A 17,195-nucleotide genomic window follows, 5' to 3' on the forward strand; every position below is an offset into this window, starting at 1 on the left:
AAATTTATATGTGAGAAGGATTAAATATACTTTTAAACTTTTTGAAAATGATCAAATATACCTTAAACCTTGTCAGAAAGATCAAATACATCCATGTATTGCTTCTAGGCTATTAAAATTAATTTATTCACTTTCGTCAACCGCAAAAGATATATATATTCATCATTTATATAACAACAGAGGTATAAATGAGTCATTTTTTAAACGAGCGATATATCAGCTTTAAATCGCAAAGTTCAGGAGCATAATAATTTACACCTTTTCACTTAAATGTTTCTTTAACAAATGTATCAAAATTTAGGATGTGCTTCGTATGAATGAAAAAACTATTTTCCTATAAATATTTTTTTTGAATTAAATATATTTCGTAATTTAGTGTGCATAAAATTAGTGTTTTCTTATTTATTTAGCAAACAATTTTCTTTATTTTTAGAAATTTTTTTTCTATAAAAAAACAAAATCTTTTAATCAATTAAATATGAAAAAATAAATGTTTCCATATTAAACACATACTAATTCAATTCAACTGATTTGATAGGTTGTTTGAAAAAAATTTCACACCTATGGTTATTATTCTTTTCACTTTTTTATTCCCTCTTTTTTTTTTTTTTGGTGCAAAAATAGACACATGTAAAGTTCCAACCAAATTCTTTATGTTCTTAGCTAACTTTACATTACAACTCATGCACTATTACATATTATTATTACTATAAAATAAATATTCATTTTTAGTCTTGAAAGTTCTACACATAATCTGATAAAGACATCATTAAAGCAATTTTAATTAAATTTCTCTTGTTCACATTTTAATAACAAGTGTTTATGTTACATGTGTATGTCAATAAAAACGGTGGAATAATTTTATTGTGTATATAAATATATGGGATATGATCAAGAATTTTTCATTTTATATTTTTCTTGTTAATATATTGTAAGGTGCTGGGAACTTTGAAGAAGTAACTAGAGTAACAGTACAACTCTTACCATGGGAAGAAGTAAAGTTTTCTAAACTCAATTCACTTTGTCGTGTAATTTTTTTTTTTTTGTATATTTATTTGTTGTGTTCGAATCAGTTTGTGTATATATCGATTAATTTATCTCGCACTTAAGTTATACTTGATATTAGGAATTCTTGCAGTGTTTCTTACTGTATTCCTAGTGTTTGAGTCAGTTGATATGCACCTCGATTAATTTTGAGGTACGTGTTATATCATACCAGCATATGTATAGAATAACTTTGTAAACCTTATATTAGGAATTCTTGCAGTGTTCTTTTCTGTATTCGTAGTGTTCGCCTTGATTAATTTTGAGACACGTGTTATTTTATACCAGCACATACCTAATAGTAGGAATCTTGTAGTCTTTTTTTTTATATATATATTTAGTGTGTAGTTTGTGCGTATCTTGGTTAATTTTGAGGCATGTGTTATCTCATATCAACACATGTATAGGAGAATTTTTTTCGTGTTTTTTTATATATTCATAGTGTCAGTTTGTGCGTACCTTGATTAATTTTGAGACACGTGTTATCTCATACCTGCATATGTATAGGATAACTTTGTACACGTGATATTAGAAATTATTGTAGTGTTCTTTTCTATAATTATAGTGTTTGAGTCAGTTTGTGCACATTTCGATTAATTTTGAGGCATGTGTTACCTCACACTAGCACATGTATAGGATAACTTTGTACACATGATATTAGAAATTCTTGCAGTGTTTTTTATATATTCATAGTGTCAGTTTGTGTGTAACTTGATTAATTTTGAGGCACGTGTTATCTCGTACCAGCACATGTATACTCCTAGTGTTTGAGTCAGTCTGCATGAACCTCGATTAATCTTGAGATACCAGCATATGCATAGGATAACTTTGTAGACCTGATATTAGGAATTCTTGCACTGTTTCTTTCTATATTCCTAGTGTTTGAGTCGGTTTATATGCAGATCGATTAATTTTGAGGCACGTGTTATGTCATACCAGCACATGTATAGGATAACTTTGTAGACCTGATATTAAGAATTCTTGCAGTGTTCTTTTCTATATTCGTAGTGTTTTGAGTCAATTTGCACACATCGATTAATTTTGAGGCATGTGTCATCTCGTACCAGCATATATATGGGACAATTTTGTCCACTTAGATGAGGGACTTATGCAGTTTTTTTTTTCTGATATGATATTATATAGTTGCCAAGTTGGGATTTTTTTTGAAGTTTGGAAAAGGTGTTAACGTGGAAAATTCTTATGAATTTATTTTTTGTGGTGAGGGGGTTTGCATAATCTTGGATTACAATAGGATAAATTGTTATTTATATTTAAGGGAAAAAAATATATATTTTGGTATTTACTGTGATCTTATTTTGCTGTCAATCAAGATTGATTTCGGTCTATGTGGCTCTGTCTTTGGCTATCTATGTTGCTCGGACTCTTTGAAAATGTCGATGGATGCAAGTCGGATCCTCCAAAAGTAGTGGCCTTTCGGAGGATTCGGCAAGATTTTTGGAGAGTCGGAGTAACATAGGTGGCTGTATGCTATGTATTCTGTTAAGAGGACTTTTAGCAAGACCTGCAAAAGTAGGTTGCTTACATTGGTCATTGGAATTGTTTTTCTGGTTGTAGGACCTGCTAGGTGCTATCGTCAAATAAAGGGGAAGCCCTATCCAAAATCGCGATTTAATCGCGGTGTGCCTGATCCTAAGATTAGGATTTACGATGTTGGCATGAAGAAGAGGGGGGTCGATGAGCTCCCGTGCTGCGTGCATTTGGTTAGTTGGGAGAAAGAGAATGTGTCAAGTGAGGCGTTAGAAGCTGCACGTATCGCGTGCAACAAGTACATGGCGAAGAATGCAGGAAAGGATGCTTTTCATCTGAGGGTCAGAGCTCATCCATTCCACGTTTTGCGCATAAACAAAATGTTGTCCTGTGCTGGAGCCGATAGGCTCCAGACGGGCATGAGGGGAGCATTCGGCAAGCCTCTTGGGACTTGTGCACGTATTGCGATTGGCCAAGTGCTGCTGTCTGTTAGATGCAGGGATTCAAACTCTCGTCATGCCCAAGAAGCTCTTCGTCGTGCAAAGTTCAAGTTTCCTGGTCGCCAGAAAGTCATCGTTAGCAGTAAATGGTATTGCTTTATACTCTTGTTCCTGTATTTCGCGCTCTACATCGGCTTACAGCTCTTCTGCTGTTACTAGTAAAACAGCTTTCCACATTCAGCGTTTAATGAATAAATTATATAGTTGTATTTTGGGTTGCGCCGTGAGCCGAGGGTCTATCGGAAACAGCCAGCCGCTCTACTGTTGAAAACACAGGATTGTTATAACATCGCGACGCTCTTCAGCTATGTAGGTGTAGCATATTGTAAGATGTTCTTATACCTGCATTCTCTTGCATTTCAGGGGGTTCACACCTTACAAACGTACCGATTACCTGAAATGGAGAGCCGAGAAGAGGATCGTGCCAGATGGCGTCAATGCTAAGGTTCGACATTCATTTCTCTTCCCCGAATACAACTTTTTTAATAACGCAGACATCCCCAATAGGGGAACTGTTAGTTTAGAGAAGCACACCTACTCCTACAGAAAAGCGAGACATTACTAAACAAACAATAAAGACTCTTTCGATCGTATTAGTCAACCAACATTGTTCTTTTCTCATCTTTTCTTGTTTGGCTTGCAGCTTCTTGGCTGTCATGGACCTTTAGCTGCAAGGGAACCCGGACGAGCATTTTTACCTGGAACTGTTTGAATCTGACCATGATTCATGTTATCGTTGAGATGAGGGCGCTATGCATATCATGTGTTATTTTAGTAGCTAGTGTAGTTTCTTAGTCTCTGTAGGAAATATAATACATCGAAATAAAGGAATTTGCTCGGGCTGTCCAAAAAAGTTGCTCGCCGATTGCAGATCTTCAGAAAATACACTTTCTGAGGATCAGACACGACCGCGTAGCCATTTTTGAAGAGCACGAGCTACATAAAGTTCTAGGTGTGTCTTCGCTTGTATCATGTGTCATGTCTGTATTCGCGTTATCTATACAGCTATCATTAGTATATTGTCTCTGTTATAATTATAGTTGCTTCTTCCAAGTAGTAAATATTTATTTTGTTGCACCAAAAGTTCATAGAACTAAATTCGCTATCCGATCCAACAAAACTCGGAAGTCTTTAACCTAAAATCGAATATCCAGAAAGTTTTACATTTCGAGTTGGCCCAAACTATGCCCCTCTTGTCCATAGATTCACAGCTCCTCAAGTCTTGTATACACTTTGTTTAGTAAGTTGGTGCAGCTCTGAGGTGATGTGCAAGGTCCACACATGAGATAAATGACATTGCCAAGAGGCCTCATATAGATTCCGTCTTCGCGGAGTTTCTGGAGGAGAGATCTAGCATACAGAGAAGCATATCTGCATGGTTTTGACACAAAATGAAGCTTCACAAGTATAGTACAAGCAACATAAAACCAGAACAGTACTGACTATATGCTGTAATTTGTTAATCAAATGCTAGCGCTCCGACGAACAGATGCACAAACACTGATGAGTAGCAGATAATGAACAAGATAACAAGAGTCCTCTATAAGGTAACTGAGTTTTTTTGTTGATATAACATAAGGAAGTGACTTTTATGGCATACTTGCTAATCAAACGCCTGCACTACAACAATCAGATGTATAAACTGACTTTGATGGTGTTCTTTCTTATCAAATGTAACAATATCAGACGTACAAACATTGCTGAGCAAAAGTATACTAGTTTTCCCTATGTAGCAAAATATTCCCTATGCAGTCCAATATGGACTTTTTTTTAACAACTGTGGTGTTTGGCCAGCTTGAGCGCACTTCAACTAATTCCAAGAATACACACACACACCCCAGCCCCACAAAAGCAAACTTGTACCAGGTAACCCACCGAGGCTAGGGTAGATGGGAAGAGATCACATAGTGTTTTTGTCTCCGTTGAGATTTGAACATGAGACCTCCTGGTTCTCACCCACTTCATTGACACTAGGCCACACCCTTCTGTAGCACAATTTGCATGTTCCAGCTTTCACCATAAGCTATAACTAGACTTTAACTTGTTGATTGAGCCATATTCTAGTCTTTTCAACTTCGACCAGAACTTGTCCAAACAAGGCTCTCCTTTGAGGAGCAAATAAGTCCCAGGTGTAAATTTAGCATGCAACCAACGAAATATACATGTCAAAAAGCAGTTTCTAGCTAGTCAAATATGACTTAAACAAGCTTCTAAATGATTCTTAATATGAGCTCTATGTCACAGCTTACATAGTTGCACCACTTTAATATGGTATTTAAGGTAAGCATAAGAATTTCCATGGGTAAACAATCACTGCATAAAACTCCTAATTTACAAGAAATAGCATATACTACATACCCAGCATTAGACCCTTCTGCTTGAAGTTCCAATGCACATAGAGTCCCCAAAACAACCACTCTATGCACTGCTGGAAGTAAGGAAATTTGTCTCACCAAGTCTGGATCCCACAGCTGCAAACATCCAAGAATTGATGAAGTGAGAAACACTTGTAACATGTTAAAAACAAGATGTTGGGGATTCATCTTTTATAACAAACCCGCGTTACAAGTTTTTTACAGGGTTGACCTCGCGTTACTGCAGTCGGTAGATAATTGTAGAAATTTGGATCAATTTAATGGAGGACCCATATAACATAGCAAAAACTATACGGCGATTTACTGACTTTAAAGTCGATCAAAATCATGCCTTGGTGCTCTATAGTACGCTTCTAATATTTTGGCGTACGATACTAATATGCTTGCCCAGCTTCGACAGGTTCCAAATTTATGGGCTCCAATTGTTGTGCGAAGAGATTTTTAATCAAGGAAATTGCAGATTGTGTATATATCACCCAGACTCCCCTTTGTGGGATTACACTGGGTATGTTGTTGCATATTATGTACATTGATTAGCAGATGTAAATATTTTTGGCCGAGCGGCCAAATGTGAATTCCCATTTTAATTATCCTAAGAACATTGTGCTGCATAGTCTGAAACAATGACATTTATATGTTTCCACCAAAACAGTTTAGGAGACGAGAAAACAGAGAACTGTTTTTTTTTAAATCTAGAGAGAAAACAGAAAACTGTTATTAGAAAACTTTCATAAAAATGAAGAGTACACTGTTTCCGGGAACAGAAAGAGAATGCAACTTTTAGTAAGCTTCGTATTTATAAATGTGCAACAACATTTATGAGCCAACTGCATTTTTCACATACCTCCCTGAGCAGCATAGCTTCAGATATCAGATTATGATTTGTTTTGGAGTCCTTAAACCATTTGATTGACTTTACAGCAGCTGTACAACCCAGTGCATGTGCAGTGTAGGAGTGACCATGCAAGAGTGCCTGGAGCTGAAGCAAAGGAATGAGGTTACACCACCAATCATATGATATTGTACTAAAATTGGGCATAACTATCAATGAGAAGCAAAAAGAGCATTTTAGCAGATCCAACAAAGTTTTGGCTGAATCAAGTTTTTCGCTCACTGAAGCAAATACTTGACAAGCAGATGGTAAACACTGATGAATATACCTTTGAGTCTCCAACAAATGCTTCAAATACAGCTTCTGATGCTAAAGTGACAGCCAAGGGCACAATGCCACCAGTCATCAACTTGGCAAAGCAGGCTATATCTGGCTTACAGCGAATAAACTCCGTAGCAGACTGAAAAAGCAAAAGACACAAATTGAAATTCCTAAAACCAGAGAAGTGATACCTCAAGTGATGTGGCTAGGAACCCGGAAACTCATATATCAAGTATTCTAGCAAACAGACCTCTGCTCCCAGACGCCAGAATCCCGTAAAAACCTCATCGAAAATAACAGGAATTTTTTGATTTCGGCATTCTTTCACTAGTACTCTCTGAAATAGTGGATCAACCATTTCCATTCCTCCAGCGCCATGTATCACTGCAAATAATTGCAAGTAAACCGCATTGTTATAGAAAGTTGAATCATTACGAATAGCGTGAAATATTCATAATTAACTTCATAGGAGACATTAAAGAAAATCACTAAGAACCTGTTACACAATATTACTCGATTGTTTAATAAGTAACAATTAAAAGTTCCATGACTTAGGAAAAATTCTTTTATCTCATATAACCCAAAATTCCTATATGGAAAGCCATTGTGCATGTTGTTCACCAAAACAATTTCAAAAAGAAAAGTAAACCATATACGATACGGAGTATGGAAGATAAAGATCTAAATGCATCTAGAGTTGAGTAAGCACCAAGAAGGAAAAGATGGAGGGGAGGAGACCCAAAAAAAATGTGTCAAAGTCTTACCTGGTTCTATAATCAATGCTCCAATTCGAGTAGACCCGCTTGAGTCAATAATTAGATGTAACGTTTTCCATATATAAGAGTGATATATATCAGCAAGATTTGAAGTGTCGCGGCTTTCCTTGAATATGTTCTCGCGCAAACTGAAAGCTGAAAAAGAAACTAATACTTATAGTACTGAAAATTGAAATAAGAATATCACCAGAAGTTGTGCTTCACTTACTAAAATCTTCAAGACTGGGATTTTGAGTTTCAATCTCTTGCGGAAGGCTAAGTTTCCAAACACCATGACACATGGCAACTGTTGGTGGATCTAAAAAATGACCTCTTCCCTTATACCTGCAGATTTACAATAGGTACAATACTTCAGATATTACCAAAGGACAAAAGAAAAAAGGAAATACTTCCAAAAATATTAAGGTCATACCATGGTTGCTGGTAAAAACCAGTATAAGGTGACGGCGCCTGTGCTTCCATAGCACCCAAAGTGTCACCGTGGTAAGATCCTCTGAGGGCTAAAACCTGGTTCATGAGACAGAAACCTCCATGCATAAACTAGCAGCATGTATATGATAAATACTACTTATTGCTTTGCTCTCAAATTCGTGAAAGGGAAGAAACTTGAGTACTAGGCCACCTAGCATTTTCCAGCAGCATCTGACCTTACAACTAATGGCAAGTAAAGCCGAAAGCGAAATGGCTTAATACGGTAAAGAAAATTAAAAGAATTGATTTAAAAAGCTACTTAGCTTTTGCTCAAACTTGACATTGATTGAAATGTCAGATCTTTACAAGCACCCAACTAGAGTGGTGCATTGATCATTCCTTGTTCTCCAAATACATTAAGTAAATGAAGTGGCACTTTTCAACAGTGAAACCGAAACTTTGTGATACATTTAGCCAATCAATATTATAAACTCAGTGAGTAAAACAAAGTGTAACTACTTGGAAGACAATAAGTAGACCAACCTTTAAATCAACATGACTTTCAGAATTCTCAGCCACCAAATCGTCAGAGACAATCTTGTGATCAAACAAGAACTTCCGTAGTGCCATTTTGAGAGCTATTTCAATTGCTGTAGAGCCATTATCTGAAAAGTATACTCTCGAAGCCCACCCTATAAAAACAATGCTCTTAGAAAACTAATCTTAGTGCAGTCTGGCTATATTTAACATTATTTAGGCGTACAACCAAACATGAAACACATGGAGAAATACAAAGAGTTCCAAAGATACGAGTCCTGATTAGGCTCATCACTCCAGCTCGCTAATTTCCCTAAGAAATGACAAGGCAAGCACAGACAGGGTTTAAACGACAAACCTTTCCCAACGCCTTCAAGCAAAAGTTCAGCACATTCCAAAGCCGGCTCGTAAACATTTTCAGGGAACATTACATGCCCATATCTAGCAGTAGCATAACCCATATCTCTTGCAAGCTCAATCTGAAACCACCTAAAGACAAACAGAGGAAATCGAGCTACAGTCTTATATAATGCTGGCAATTAAATAACAGGGTAAAGTCTTAAAGAAAGTAAAGCAAACTGGGAAACAGCATTTGTGAACAAATATAGTGTTTTTGCTCCTGGAGATGTCCCTTTAACTGTAAGACAATTTACCAAATAAAGCTTCATTTTATTTTTCTTTTTTTTTTGGTTATTTTATTTTTGTGGTTTGTCTGTTGTTTTGTCAAGAAAGAATCACTTTCATTCAGCAGCATATATGGAAAAAGTGTCGCCATTTTCATTTTTCAGGAATTTTGGTTTCTCCATTTCAGGGAATAGGACAAAATTATTAGCAATGTAAGGGCTCTACATGGTCTAAATTATGTCTAGGCTCATGATTTCTGCACTCTTGAGCTATCAGGAAAATCGGCCTCATTAATTAGCACATTTAAGGATCATCAGAGGTGATTGCATCTATGATTGATAAGTTGGTGATAAAGGGGATAATTGTTTCAAAAAAATTGCAATTATTATTCAATCATATGCATCTCCATGCCCCTTGTCACTATTCGAACATAAACATGCACATACCAAAGACAAGTTCCTGGTTATAGTGATTTGTTATAAAACAATCACTGAGGTTGGATAAATTGCTATTAGCAAGGACATATCTACAGACTAACCTGTAAAGTAGCATCAGGTCCCTGCGTCCACCAACTTGCACATGCATCAAATTGTTGAGTGATTAAATCAACATTATTATTAACCTACAGCAGAAGCAGAAAATGAAACCAGCATGTGAGTGGAAGGTTAACACACAGCACAAGAAAGGCATAAATAGTATCTCTCCTGATAGAAATAGCAGATAGATGGAAGCAGTTATAACATCAAAAAAAAAAAAAAAAGAGAGGATGAAAAAGGAGATCGAGGAAACAAGAAGAATATCAGCAATAACAATATCAATAATATGTAGATAATACGCAGCAGTCGACGAGTTTTAGAACAATTATTTCTAGTACCGACTGCTGAGCATGTATTTCCAAAAGTACTGTCAGAAATGAACTAGATCAATGACTAAAAACAATAGCTATTTCATAACTTGGGGTAACATTCACAACCTTGTGCACAGCAAAGTTTTCTCCACACCGTGAATCTATCACTGTCACATTTTCTTCCGGTACAAGTTTGTGTTGAGTAAAGGGCCACCAGAAAAAATCATGTGCCTTCCTTGGCATGTCGTGTAATCTAGATGTTCTCTCCACAAAAGCTGACTGCATTATTTCTTCAAGAGAATGAAAAGTAGACAGCGCTTCTTGGAACCACTCCATCAGGTTATTTGACATCTCCTTTGGTATAGGTGGAAGAACAAGCACAGGGACCCTGTCAGCCAGGAAATGAACCTTCAGCCCTTTTGTTTAGTAATGAAAATACATGGAAACAAGATTGGGTGGTACATCGATCTATTTTTTTAGGGTCTAACCTGAAGCAGTAGAAGATACTGATAACGCCCAAGTAATGGCGTTAAACTATATTTTCCTATTCAAACCAAAAATTCAAGTCAATAGAAAAACAGCTATACGTTTACCTTCTTCGTAAGTAAGATGATAAAGGACCCTCATTAACTAGGCCATGGTCTTCAATTACTACAGCAACAACATCATAACCTCGAAGTTTTAAACTTTCATAGGCTGAAATAGTTGCTGAAATACCCCCTAGCCTTCCATCACCAACGAGAATAGCTGGGAAGCGGAAAGGTCTGTAAAGCAGAAAGCAAATCAGAAATTGGCTGTTGAGCCATAACAAGTAAAAGTGTGAATCTGCCAAAAGAGGAAATGAAAATATGCTGTACATTTGAAACTAAAATGCAGCAGTCTCTAAGTATTTACTTACAGGAGAAACAGTTATTAATATTGTTTTCTTTTAAATGCATCTAATCTTGTACAAATTGCCCAAGCAACTCAATTAAACATGATTTGATAACAATAAAGTAAGATCTTCCTTCAAGTATTATAAGTTTGAGCATCCACCTCTGCCATTCTTATTCATCTTAGTTTTGAACGATGAACAGTGCGAGTAGCATGTACCCTAAAGCTGAGCACATATTTCTACTGTTTGTCTTCAGTTTTCCAATGATCCCCTTCTTGGAAGGTGGAGTAGTTTAGCAAACTTTGACTCTTTGCAAGGTTCTCAACAAAATGTTCAGGTTGAAACCGCTGAACTACCAGTCATTCAACATGATTATAATCTTTCTTGCTTAGCACCTCTAGCGGTCTTGTAATCATGGATTGCTACTTTAGGGGTTCAAAACAAGAGAGGATAGCTAGAAAACATTATAGTATGCCAGAAGTACTGACAGTCGCATTGCCTCGTCTATAATTTTTCCTTTCAAGTAATTCCATTTGCCAACTAATTCATCAAATAGTAGTCACTAACATAGCTAACTTATTGCAAAGGTTGCCTACTTTTAAAGGGCATCTCACTAACGTGGTCACCACGAAAATCTCTTTGAGGAATAGTGCTAAATGGTCACATGACTGTCAGGAAAGTAAGCTAAGCTTTTGACCTAGGTAACTGAGTAGATTCATTTTTGATAGCCAACTGACTAAATTATTCGTTTGTGTTTTTGCTTACAGATGTACAAGCAACTATAACATTGTTCTGTAGACTTGATTTTACAGCACTGCTACGATTAAACTCATTATACTTCCATGGTTCCATCAAGTCAAAGCTTGACCAAATATATGTTTTCTTTTTCAAGATGAGAACAAAAGCATGTAAACTTTATTTTGGACTACCAGTAAGACTAAAATTCTGGATATATCTTCCCTAGTATATTTTCATTTACAAAACTAATAGTGTATATAAGTACCTCATATCTGCAGTAAATCCTCTTGGTATATCGAAAGTTTTAAAAAATCCACGCACCTATACAAGTCGCATTGAAGTGAACCAGATGGTCCTGGACTGGCAACACCACCAGCAGTCTCGATCACACAAAAAGCTCCACCTTTTTCACTTTCCAGTTCAATCCCTAAGCAACCCTTCAACATCCCCAACAACTCATCATCCTCCACTCTAGCATTTTCCCTCTCCGCAACTAAATGTGGTGATAACGCCTCTTTCCACCCATACATTGTCTTACAAACCAACTTCGAATAACCTTTCATTTCCCAATTCTCAGTCCCTTGCAGTCTCCTCTCCTCATACAACCCCACATTCACAACCCCATTTCCAAAACTCACATTTCCATCCCTTTCCACTCCAAACCCACCTCTCACTAACCCCTCTGAACCTAAAACCGATCCTTTCAGCTCACAGTCCGCGTCAAAAACAGATAATTCAGCTCGATTCGAGTCAAAAAACTCACTCTTTTTCACAGCCCCATTTCCACAACTCACATTATCATCCCTTTCTACTCCAAACCCACCTCTCACTAATCCCTCTGAACCCAAAACTGATCCTTTCATCTCACTATTCGAGAGGAAAAATTCAGACTTTTTCACAACTCCATTCCTACAGCTCACATTTTCATCCCTTTCTACGTCAGACCCACCTCTAAACACATCCTTCGAAGCCAAACCCGACGCTTTCAGCACGTGATTCGACGCGAAAACGGAGAACTCAGGTCGATTTCTAGCGAAAAATTCTCCGAATTTACTATAAACGAAGAGGGAATCGGAGTCAATAGGGAACCCAGTCTGTAAAGGCTTCAAGTAGAGGAATTTACGGTGTGGTGAAGAGAGGTAAGAAGTGGAAAGTCCAGCTGAGACTAAGGTTTTTCCGAGGGAAGTATTGGCTGCCCAAATGGTGTAAATTGGGTGGCTCAGTGGCAGTGAATAGGTGGAAATGAAACGCCGGAGGTGGTGGTGGTTCCGGTGGTGGTGACAGCGGAGGACGGCGGCGAAGAGGGTGGAGGTGGGTGGTGACATGGCGGAGAAGGGAGGAACCCTAGAGAGTGTAAAGTGAAGTGAAGTGAGGGCAACGGATAGCAGTTATAGAAAATGGCGGGAGTGGGACCCAGTTAATTTTTTTTTATTTTTTGAATTTCTGTAATTTTATTATTGTCGAAAAGTTGAAAATTAAAAATGTAAGAGCGCAAAACATTACTGTCTCGAACTCCTCAAAAATGTTTGACCAGTGCATGTTAGGTCCTTCAAAAGTAGCGGTATTGTGGAATACGGGTGATGTAATAGTTTTGGACCTTGTTAATGCGGCATGCTTTGCATCTTTCATTGCTAAAGTGTGAGTTTGAATTTGAAGGGTCCAATCAACGTAGACGAGAAACAAAGTTTAGTTCGTAAAATTGTTTTTTGTCGAGTTATAAATCTGCTCATCGTGCTCTTTTTCTCAAAGTCGATAACTCAAAACATGTCCATTTCTTCTTTTTTTTCCTAATAATGGTGGTGTATGGTAGCATGCTCTTGCACTATTCCACCCGATACCTACTACTACCTCTTTGACTTTTTGGAAGTAATCTTGGACATTTCATTTTTATGTCGAGTTATAAATTTGTTCATCGAGCTCTTTTTCTCAAAGTCGATAACTCAAAATATATCGATTTCTTTTTTTCTCTAATAACGGTGGTGTAAGGTAGCACGCCCCTGCACTATTCCACCCTATACCTACTGCCACCTCCCACCACAAGAACTTATTGCAAGATCTTGAACAATATTCCACCAAAAAAAATGTCACCTGAATATAAAGATTTTGAAGTAATCGGTAAAGTTGCCGCCATGTGATCAGGAGGTCACTGGATTCAAGCCTTGAAAACAGCCTCTGGCAGAAATGCTATATAAGACTGCGTACAATACACCCTTATGGTGGGCCCTTCCCCGAACACCGCGCATAATGTCTTCTATTTGTACATTTGGATACTGAGATATGTTTTCCAACTGAATATTGGCATCAATGTCTAGTTGAAAATGTAAAAGTTTCTGTTTATGTATGCTTATTCTCCTGTATTTTCCACGTCAGTAAGCTTTCTGTCACATCTAAAAACCTGTATTTGTATCAAACCATTAGCTCTAGTCAGTGGCGGAGCCATAGCCGACGAAGGGTGGTTAGATGAACGTTGGAAATTTTTTTTGAGTATATAGGTTAAATATAGATATTTATGATTATATACATATTGTTGCACACCCTTGACAAGCTAGAGAAGCATAGTCCAGTAGTCAAGAGTGTGCATTTTTGCATCAACAACCGGGTTCGAACCTCGGCAGGTGCAGCAATGCTTTATTCACTTTATTTTTTAAACAGTTCTTTGCCCAAGGAAAAATATGAACATCCTTAACCAAAAGTCTGGCTCCGCCACTGGCTCTAGAGGAGTTGTTCTTGACTGGCATTTGTCGCGACAGTGTTTAGAATACTATACTGTAAAGCAGATATTTTGTGTATCGACCACGAGAGCAATTTTGATATATTGCAGCAGTTCAGTCTATCAACTGAAGCGACTGAAAAGACTGGAGAGATCCACCTTTGGTACATTCTATGGACAGTCTGTTTGGAGATGAGTTGCAAGTCTTATCGATAAAACAAAGCAGCACCAACCCTTGGTTGAGACAGCAATGCTGCACCTGTATGAAAGTCAGTACCATCCCGTAGCTCCCAAGCAGTGGGAGGAGCCAGGGCTCTGACCGCCCCTGCCTGGTCGTAGCAACTACAGTGACATGTTTATATTTTTGGTGTAACTTGATTGTACATAACATAAGATACTAGAGTTTTAGACTCACTATATGATAAAAAGTATCTCTATATGACTATGTCCATTTTCCTTGTACACAGATTTAATGATCAACGAAATTTACCTTATCAGTATATAAACTAAAGTCCTCCATGAAGTAGGGGTAAAGGTCTGCGTACATTCTGCCCTCTCCAGACCCCACTTGTGGGATTACGCCGATCATGTTACTGTTGTTGTTGTACTATGGGGATTTTACTTTCATTCATACTGGTTCATCGGTTTCTTTACCAACTGCTCCTGCTCGAATTTCTTGTTGAAGTATCTGGCTTTTTTCCTGGAAGATAGCCAGGTTACTGAATCAATTGATGACTTCATTTGTCTATTGGATCGCGTTTAATCCTAAGTTGTTCGGATCCTTCAAAAATGACGTTGCACCTGTATTGGATCCAAATTCGTAGCTTTTGGAGTATCCGATACACACCTGTCGAAGAACTGACATCAATTTGGCTTAAAATATTTGTATATACCACCATTGACTTTGAAAAAAATAAAATACAGAAAAGCAACAGCTGCCATATGATGCAGATGATGAGGTAAGGTTACATTTTATAAAAATCATATCTTAAAGTCTGACAAAGTTCAGTTTTTTTTAATCCTGTTCTTTAGACTCCATGTAACCTAGAGGTCACGGGTTCAACTCGTTGAAATCGCCTCTTGCAGAAATGTAAGATAACGCCGCGTATAATAGATCCTTACGGTCCGTCCGGCCCTTTCCCTGACCCTGAGCATATCGGGAACTTTAGTGCACCGGGCTGCCCTTTATTTTTCTATATAACAAGATTCTTACTTGATCCAGATCTACACAAGACAGACCAGTGAACTTGACCAAAAAACATCATCAATGGCATCTGATCAACACAAAGATAGCCACAACAAGAACAGTTTAGAACCTGTTGTTGTATTTGTAGTGCCATTTCCAGCACAAGGCCATCTAAACCAGCTGCTACAATTTTCATGTCTGATATCTTCATATGGACTTCCAGTTCATATTGTTGGCTTCAAAACTCACATCCATCAAGCTAAATCAAGAAACTTTCAAGATTTGAATAAAATCCATTTTCATGAATTCCCAACTCCACATTTCGATTCACCTCCTCCGATAATTCCAACTTCCATCACGAAATTCCCAACACATCTCCAACCATCTTTCGAAGCCTCTAAGAAACTACGCGAACCGTTCACCAATCTCCTACATGAATTCTCCAACAAAGTTAGGAGACTTGTGGTTATACATGATCCTCTTATGTCTTCTGTTGTGCAAGATTTTTCTACCATTCCAAATGCAGAATCCTATGCCTTCAACTGCATCTCACCTTTCACTCATTTCTTTACCTTTTGGGATGCTATTGGTAGACCTTTTCAAGTAGAGGGAATGCCAAAAGTTATACCATCCATGGAAGGGTGCTTGTCTTTTGAAATTATGAACTTTATGGCTTATCAGTATGAGTTAATGCACAACAGAACAGGTGATCTATTCAACTCATGCAGATTGATTGAAGGAACTTACATCGATTTGCTAAACAAGATAGAGATGAATGCAAACAATAAGCAATGGTCTATTGGACCTATACTACCAGACTTAACAACACTCCCAAGAGCTTCAACCAGCAGGCACGAAAGTTTGGAGTGGCTAGACAAACAAGGTCCAAAATCTGTTCTTTATATCTCTTTTGGATCGTCAACTACACTGACCGATGAACAAATTCAAGAATTGGCCATGGGGCTAGAAAACAGCAAGAAAAAGTTCTTGTGGGTGTTGAGAGATGCAGATAAAGGTAATGTTTTCGACGGCGAAACAAGAAAGGCAAGATTACCAGAAGGGTATCAAGAAAGAACTGAAGGGAAAGGTATTGTGGTGACAGATTGGGCACCACAGTTAGAAATTCTGGGACACAGTTCAGTTGGCGGATTTATGAGTCATTGCGGATGGAATTCATGCATGGAAAGTATTACAATGGGAGTTCCTATATTAGCTTGGCCAATGCATTCTGAACAACCGTGGAATGCTACATTAATAACTGATATTTTAGAAATTGGCATTCAAGTGACAGAACAAGCACACCAAATGGAACTTGTTGATTCATCTACTATTGAGAAAGCTGTGAACAGATTAATGGTGTCTAAAGAAGGGGAGGAGATGAGAAGCAGGGCTGAAAAGTTGGGTAAACAAGTTTGGCAATCAAGAGATGAAGGAGGTGTTTCTCAACTAGAGCTCAATTCTTTCATTGCTCACCTTAGAAGATAGATGGTTCTAATCTATGTTGCTCAGACACTTAAAAATGTCAAACAGGTGAGCGCCGCACTGTCTAATGTAATGCATTTTCAGAAGATCTGATGCAGGGCTGCAATATCATTTGGAGAATCGAGTATAACGGTTTTTTAGGATCAAGCGCTTATTATTACGTTAAAAGCTATAATTGATTGCAATGGACAAGTTTATTTCTTAATCAAGGCCAACAACCAACCATAACTTGTAGACTCTCTTCAACATAGTAAATAGGGAATTAACAACCAAGTGCACTGAAACTCTCGCTATGCATGTGGTCCGGAGAAGTGCAGACCACAAGCAGCTATTTTACGCAGCCCTGCTCTGCATGCAATGGCTAGACTGTCCATTTGAAAACAAACAGCCACAGCTGACATATGTTAACCAAGAAGATGATCATGCATTCGAGTAACAGCTTCATGTTGA

At 37.7% G+C, this 17,195-nt stretch overlaps 3 protein-coding genes across 5 annotated transcripts; 2 read left to right on the forward strand and 1 right to left on the reverse strand.

Annotated features, from left to right (window-relative positions):
- The first annotated feature begins 720 nt into the window (after positions 1 to 720).
- Positions 721 to 4,049, forward strand: LOC107877503 (60S ribosomal protein L10-like). 2 transcript variants are annotated; one of them, XM_016724160.2, is made up of 4 exons: positions 721 to 995; positions 2,620 to 3,121; positions 3,396 to 3,477; positions 3,676 to 4,049. In XM_016724160.2, the coding sequence occupies exons 1-4, from the start codon at positions 986 to 988 to the stop codon at positions 3,742 to 3,744; spliced, it is 663 nt and encodes a 220-aa protein (XP_016579646.1). In that variant the 5' UTR covers positions 721 to 985; the 3' UTR covers positions 3,745 to 4,049. The 2 variants fall into 2 exon arrangements, with proteins under 2 accessions (XP_016579646.1, XP_047271005.1); XM_047415049.1 differs by lacking the exon at positions 721 to 995 and adding an exon at positions 2,375 to 2,506 and having other exon boundaries at positions 2,544 to 3,121.
- A 9-nt stretch (positions 4,050 to 4,058) lies between these two features.
- LOC107877502 (bifunctional dethiobiotin synthetase/7,8-diamino-pelargonic acid aminotransferase, mitochondrial) lies at positions 4,059 to 12,730 on the reverse strand. 2 transcript variants are annotated; one of them, XM_016724159.2, is made up of 14 exons: positions 11,689 to 12,730; positions 10,349 to 10,519; positions 9,882 to 10,143; positions 9,447 to 9,530; positions 8,643 to 8,763; positions 8,291 to 8,439; positions 7,749 to 7,843; positions 7,545 to 7,660; positions 7,325 to 7,471; positions 6,811 to 6,944; positions 6,568 to 6,699; positions 6,252 to 6,386; positions 5,391 to 5,503; positions 4,059 to 4,403 (listed from the first exon to the last, which is right to left on the reverse strand). In XM_016724159.2, the coding sequence occupies exons 1-14, from the start codon at positions 12,690 to 12,692 to the stop codon at positions 4,238 to 4,240; spliced, it is 2,829 nt and encodes a 942-aa protein (XP_016579645.1). In that variant the 5' UTR covers positions 12,693 to 12,730; the 3' UTR covers positions 4,059 to 4,237. The 2 variants fall into 2 exon arrangements, with proteins under 2 accessions (XP_016579645.1, XP_047271004.1); XM_047415048.1 differs by lacking the exon at positions 4,059 to 4,403 and adding an exon at positions 4,444 to 5,137.
- Positions 12,731 to 15,144: 2,414 nt separating this feature from the next.
- Positions 15,145 to 16,748, forward strand: LOC107877501 (zeatin O-glucosyltransferase). The gene has a single exon (XM_016724158.2). The coding sequence runs from the start codon at positions 15,345 to 15,347 to the stop codon at positions 16,746 to 16,748; it is 1,404 nt and encodes a 467-aa protein (XP_016579644.2). The 5' UTR covers positions 15,145 to 15,344.
- The last annotated feature ends 447 nt before the right edge of the window (positions 16,749 to 17,195 follow it).

Source organism: Capsicum annuum, chromosome 7 (genome assembly GCF_002878395.1).
Source record: "Capsicum annuum cultivar UCD-10X-F1 chromosome 7, UCD10Xv1.1, whole genome shotgun sequence".
In the NCBI taxonomy this organism is placed as follows: Eukaryota; Viridiplantae; Streptophyta; class Magnoliopsida; order Solanales; family Solanaceae; genus Capsicum; species Capsicum annuum.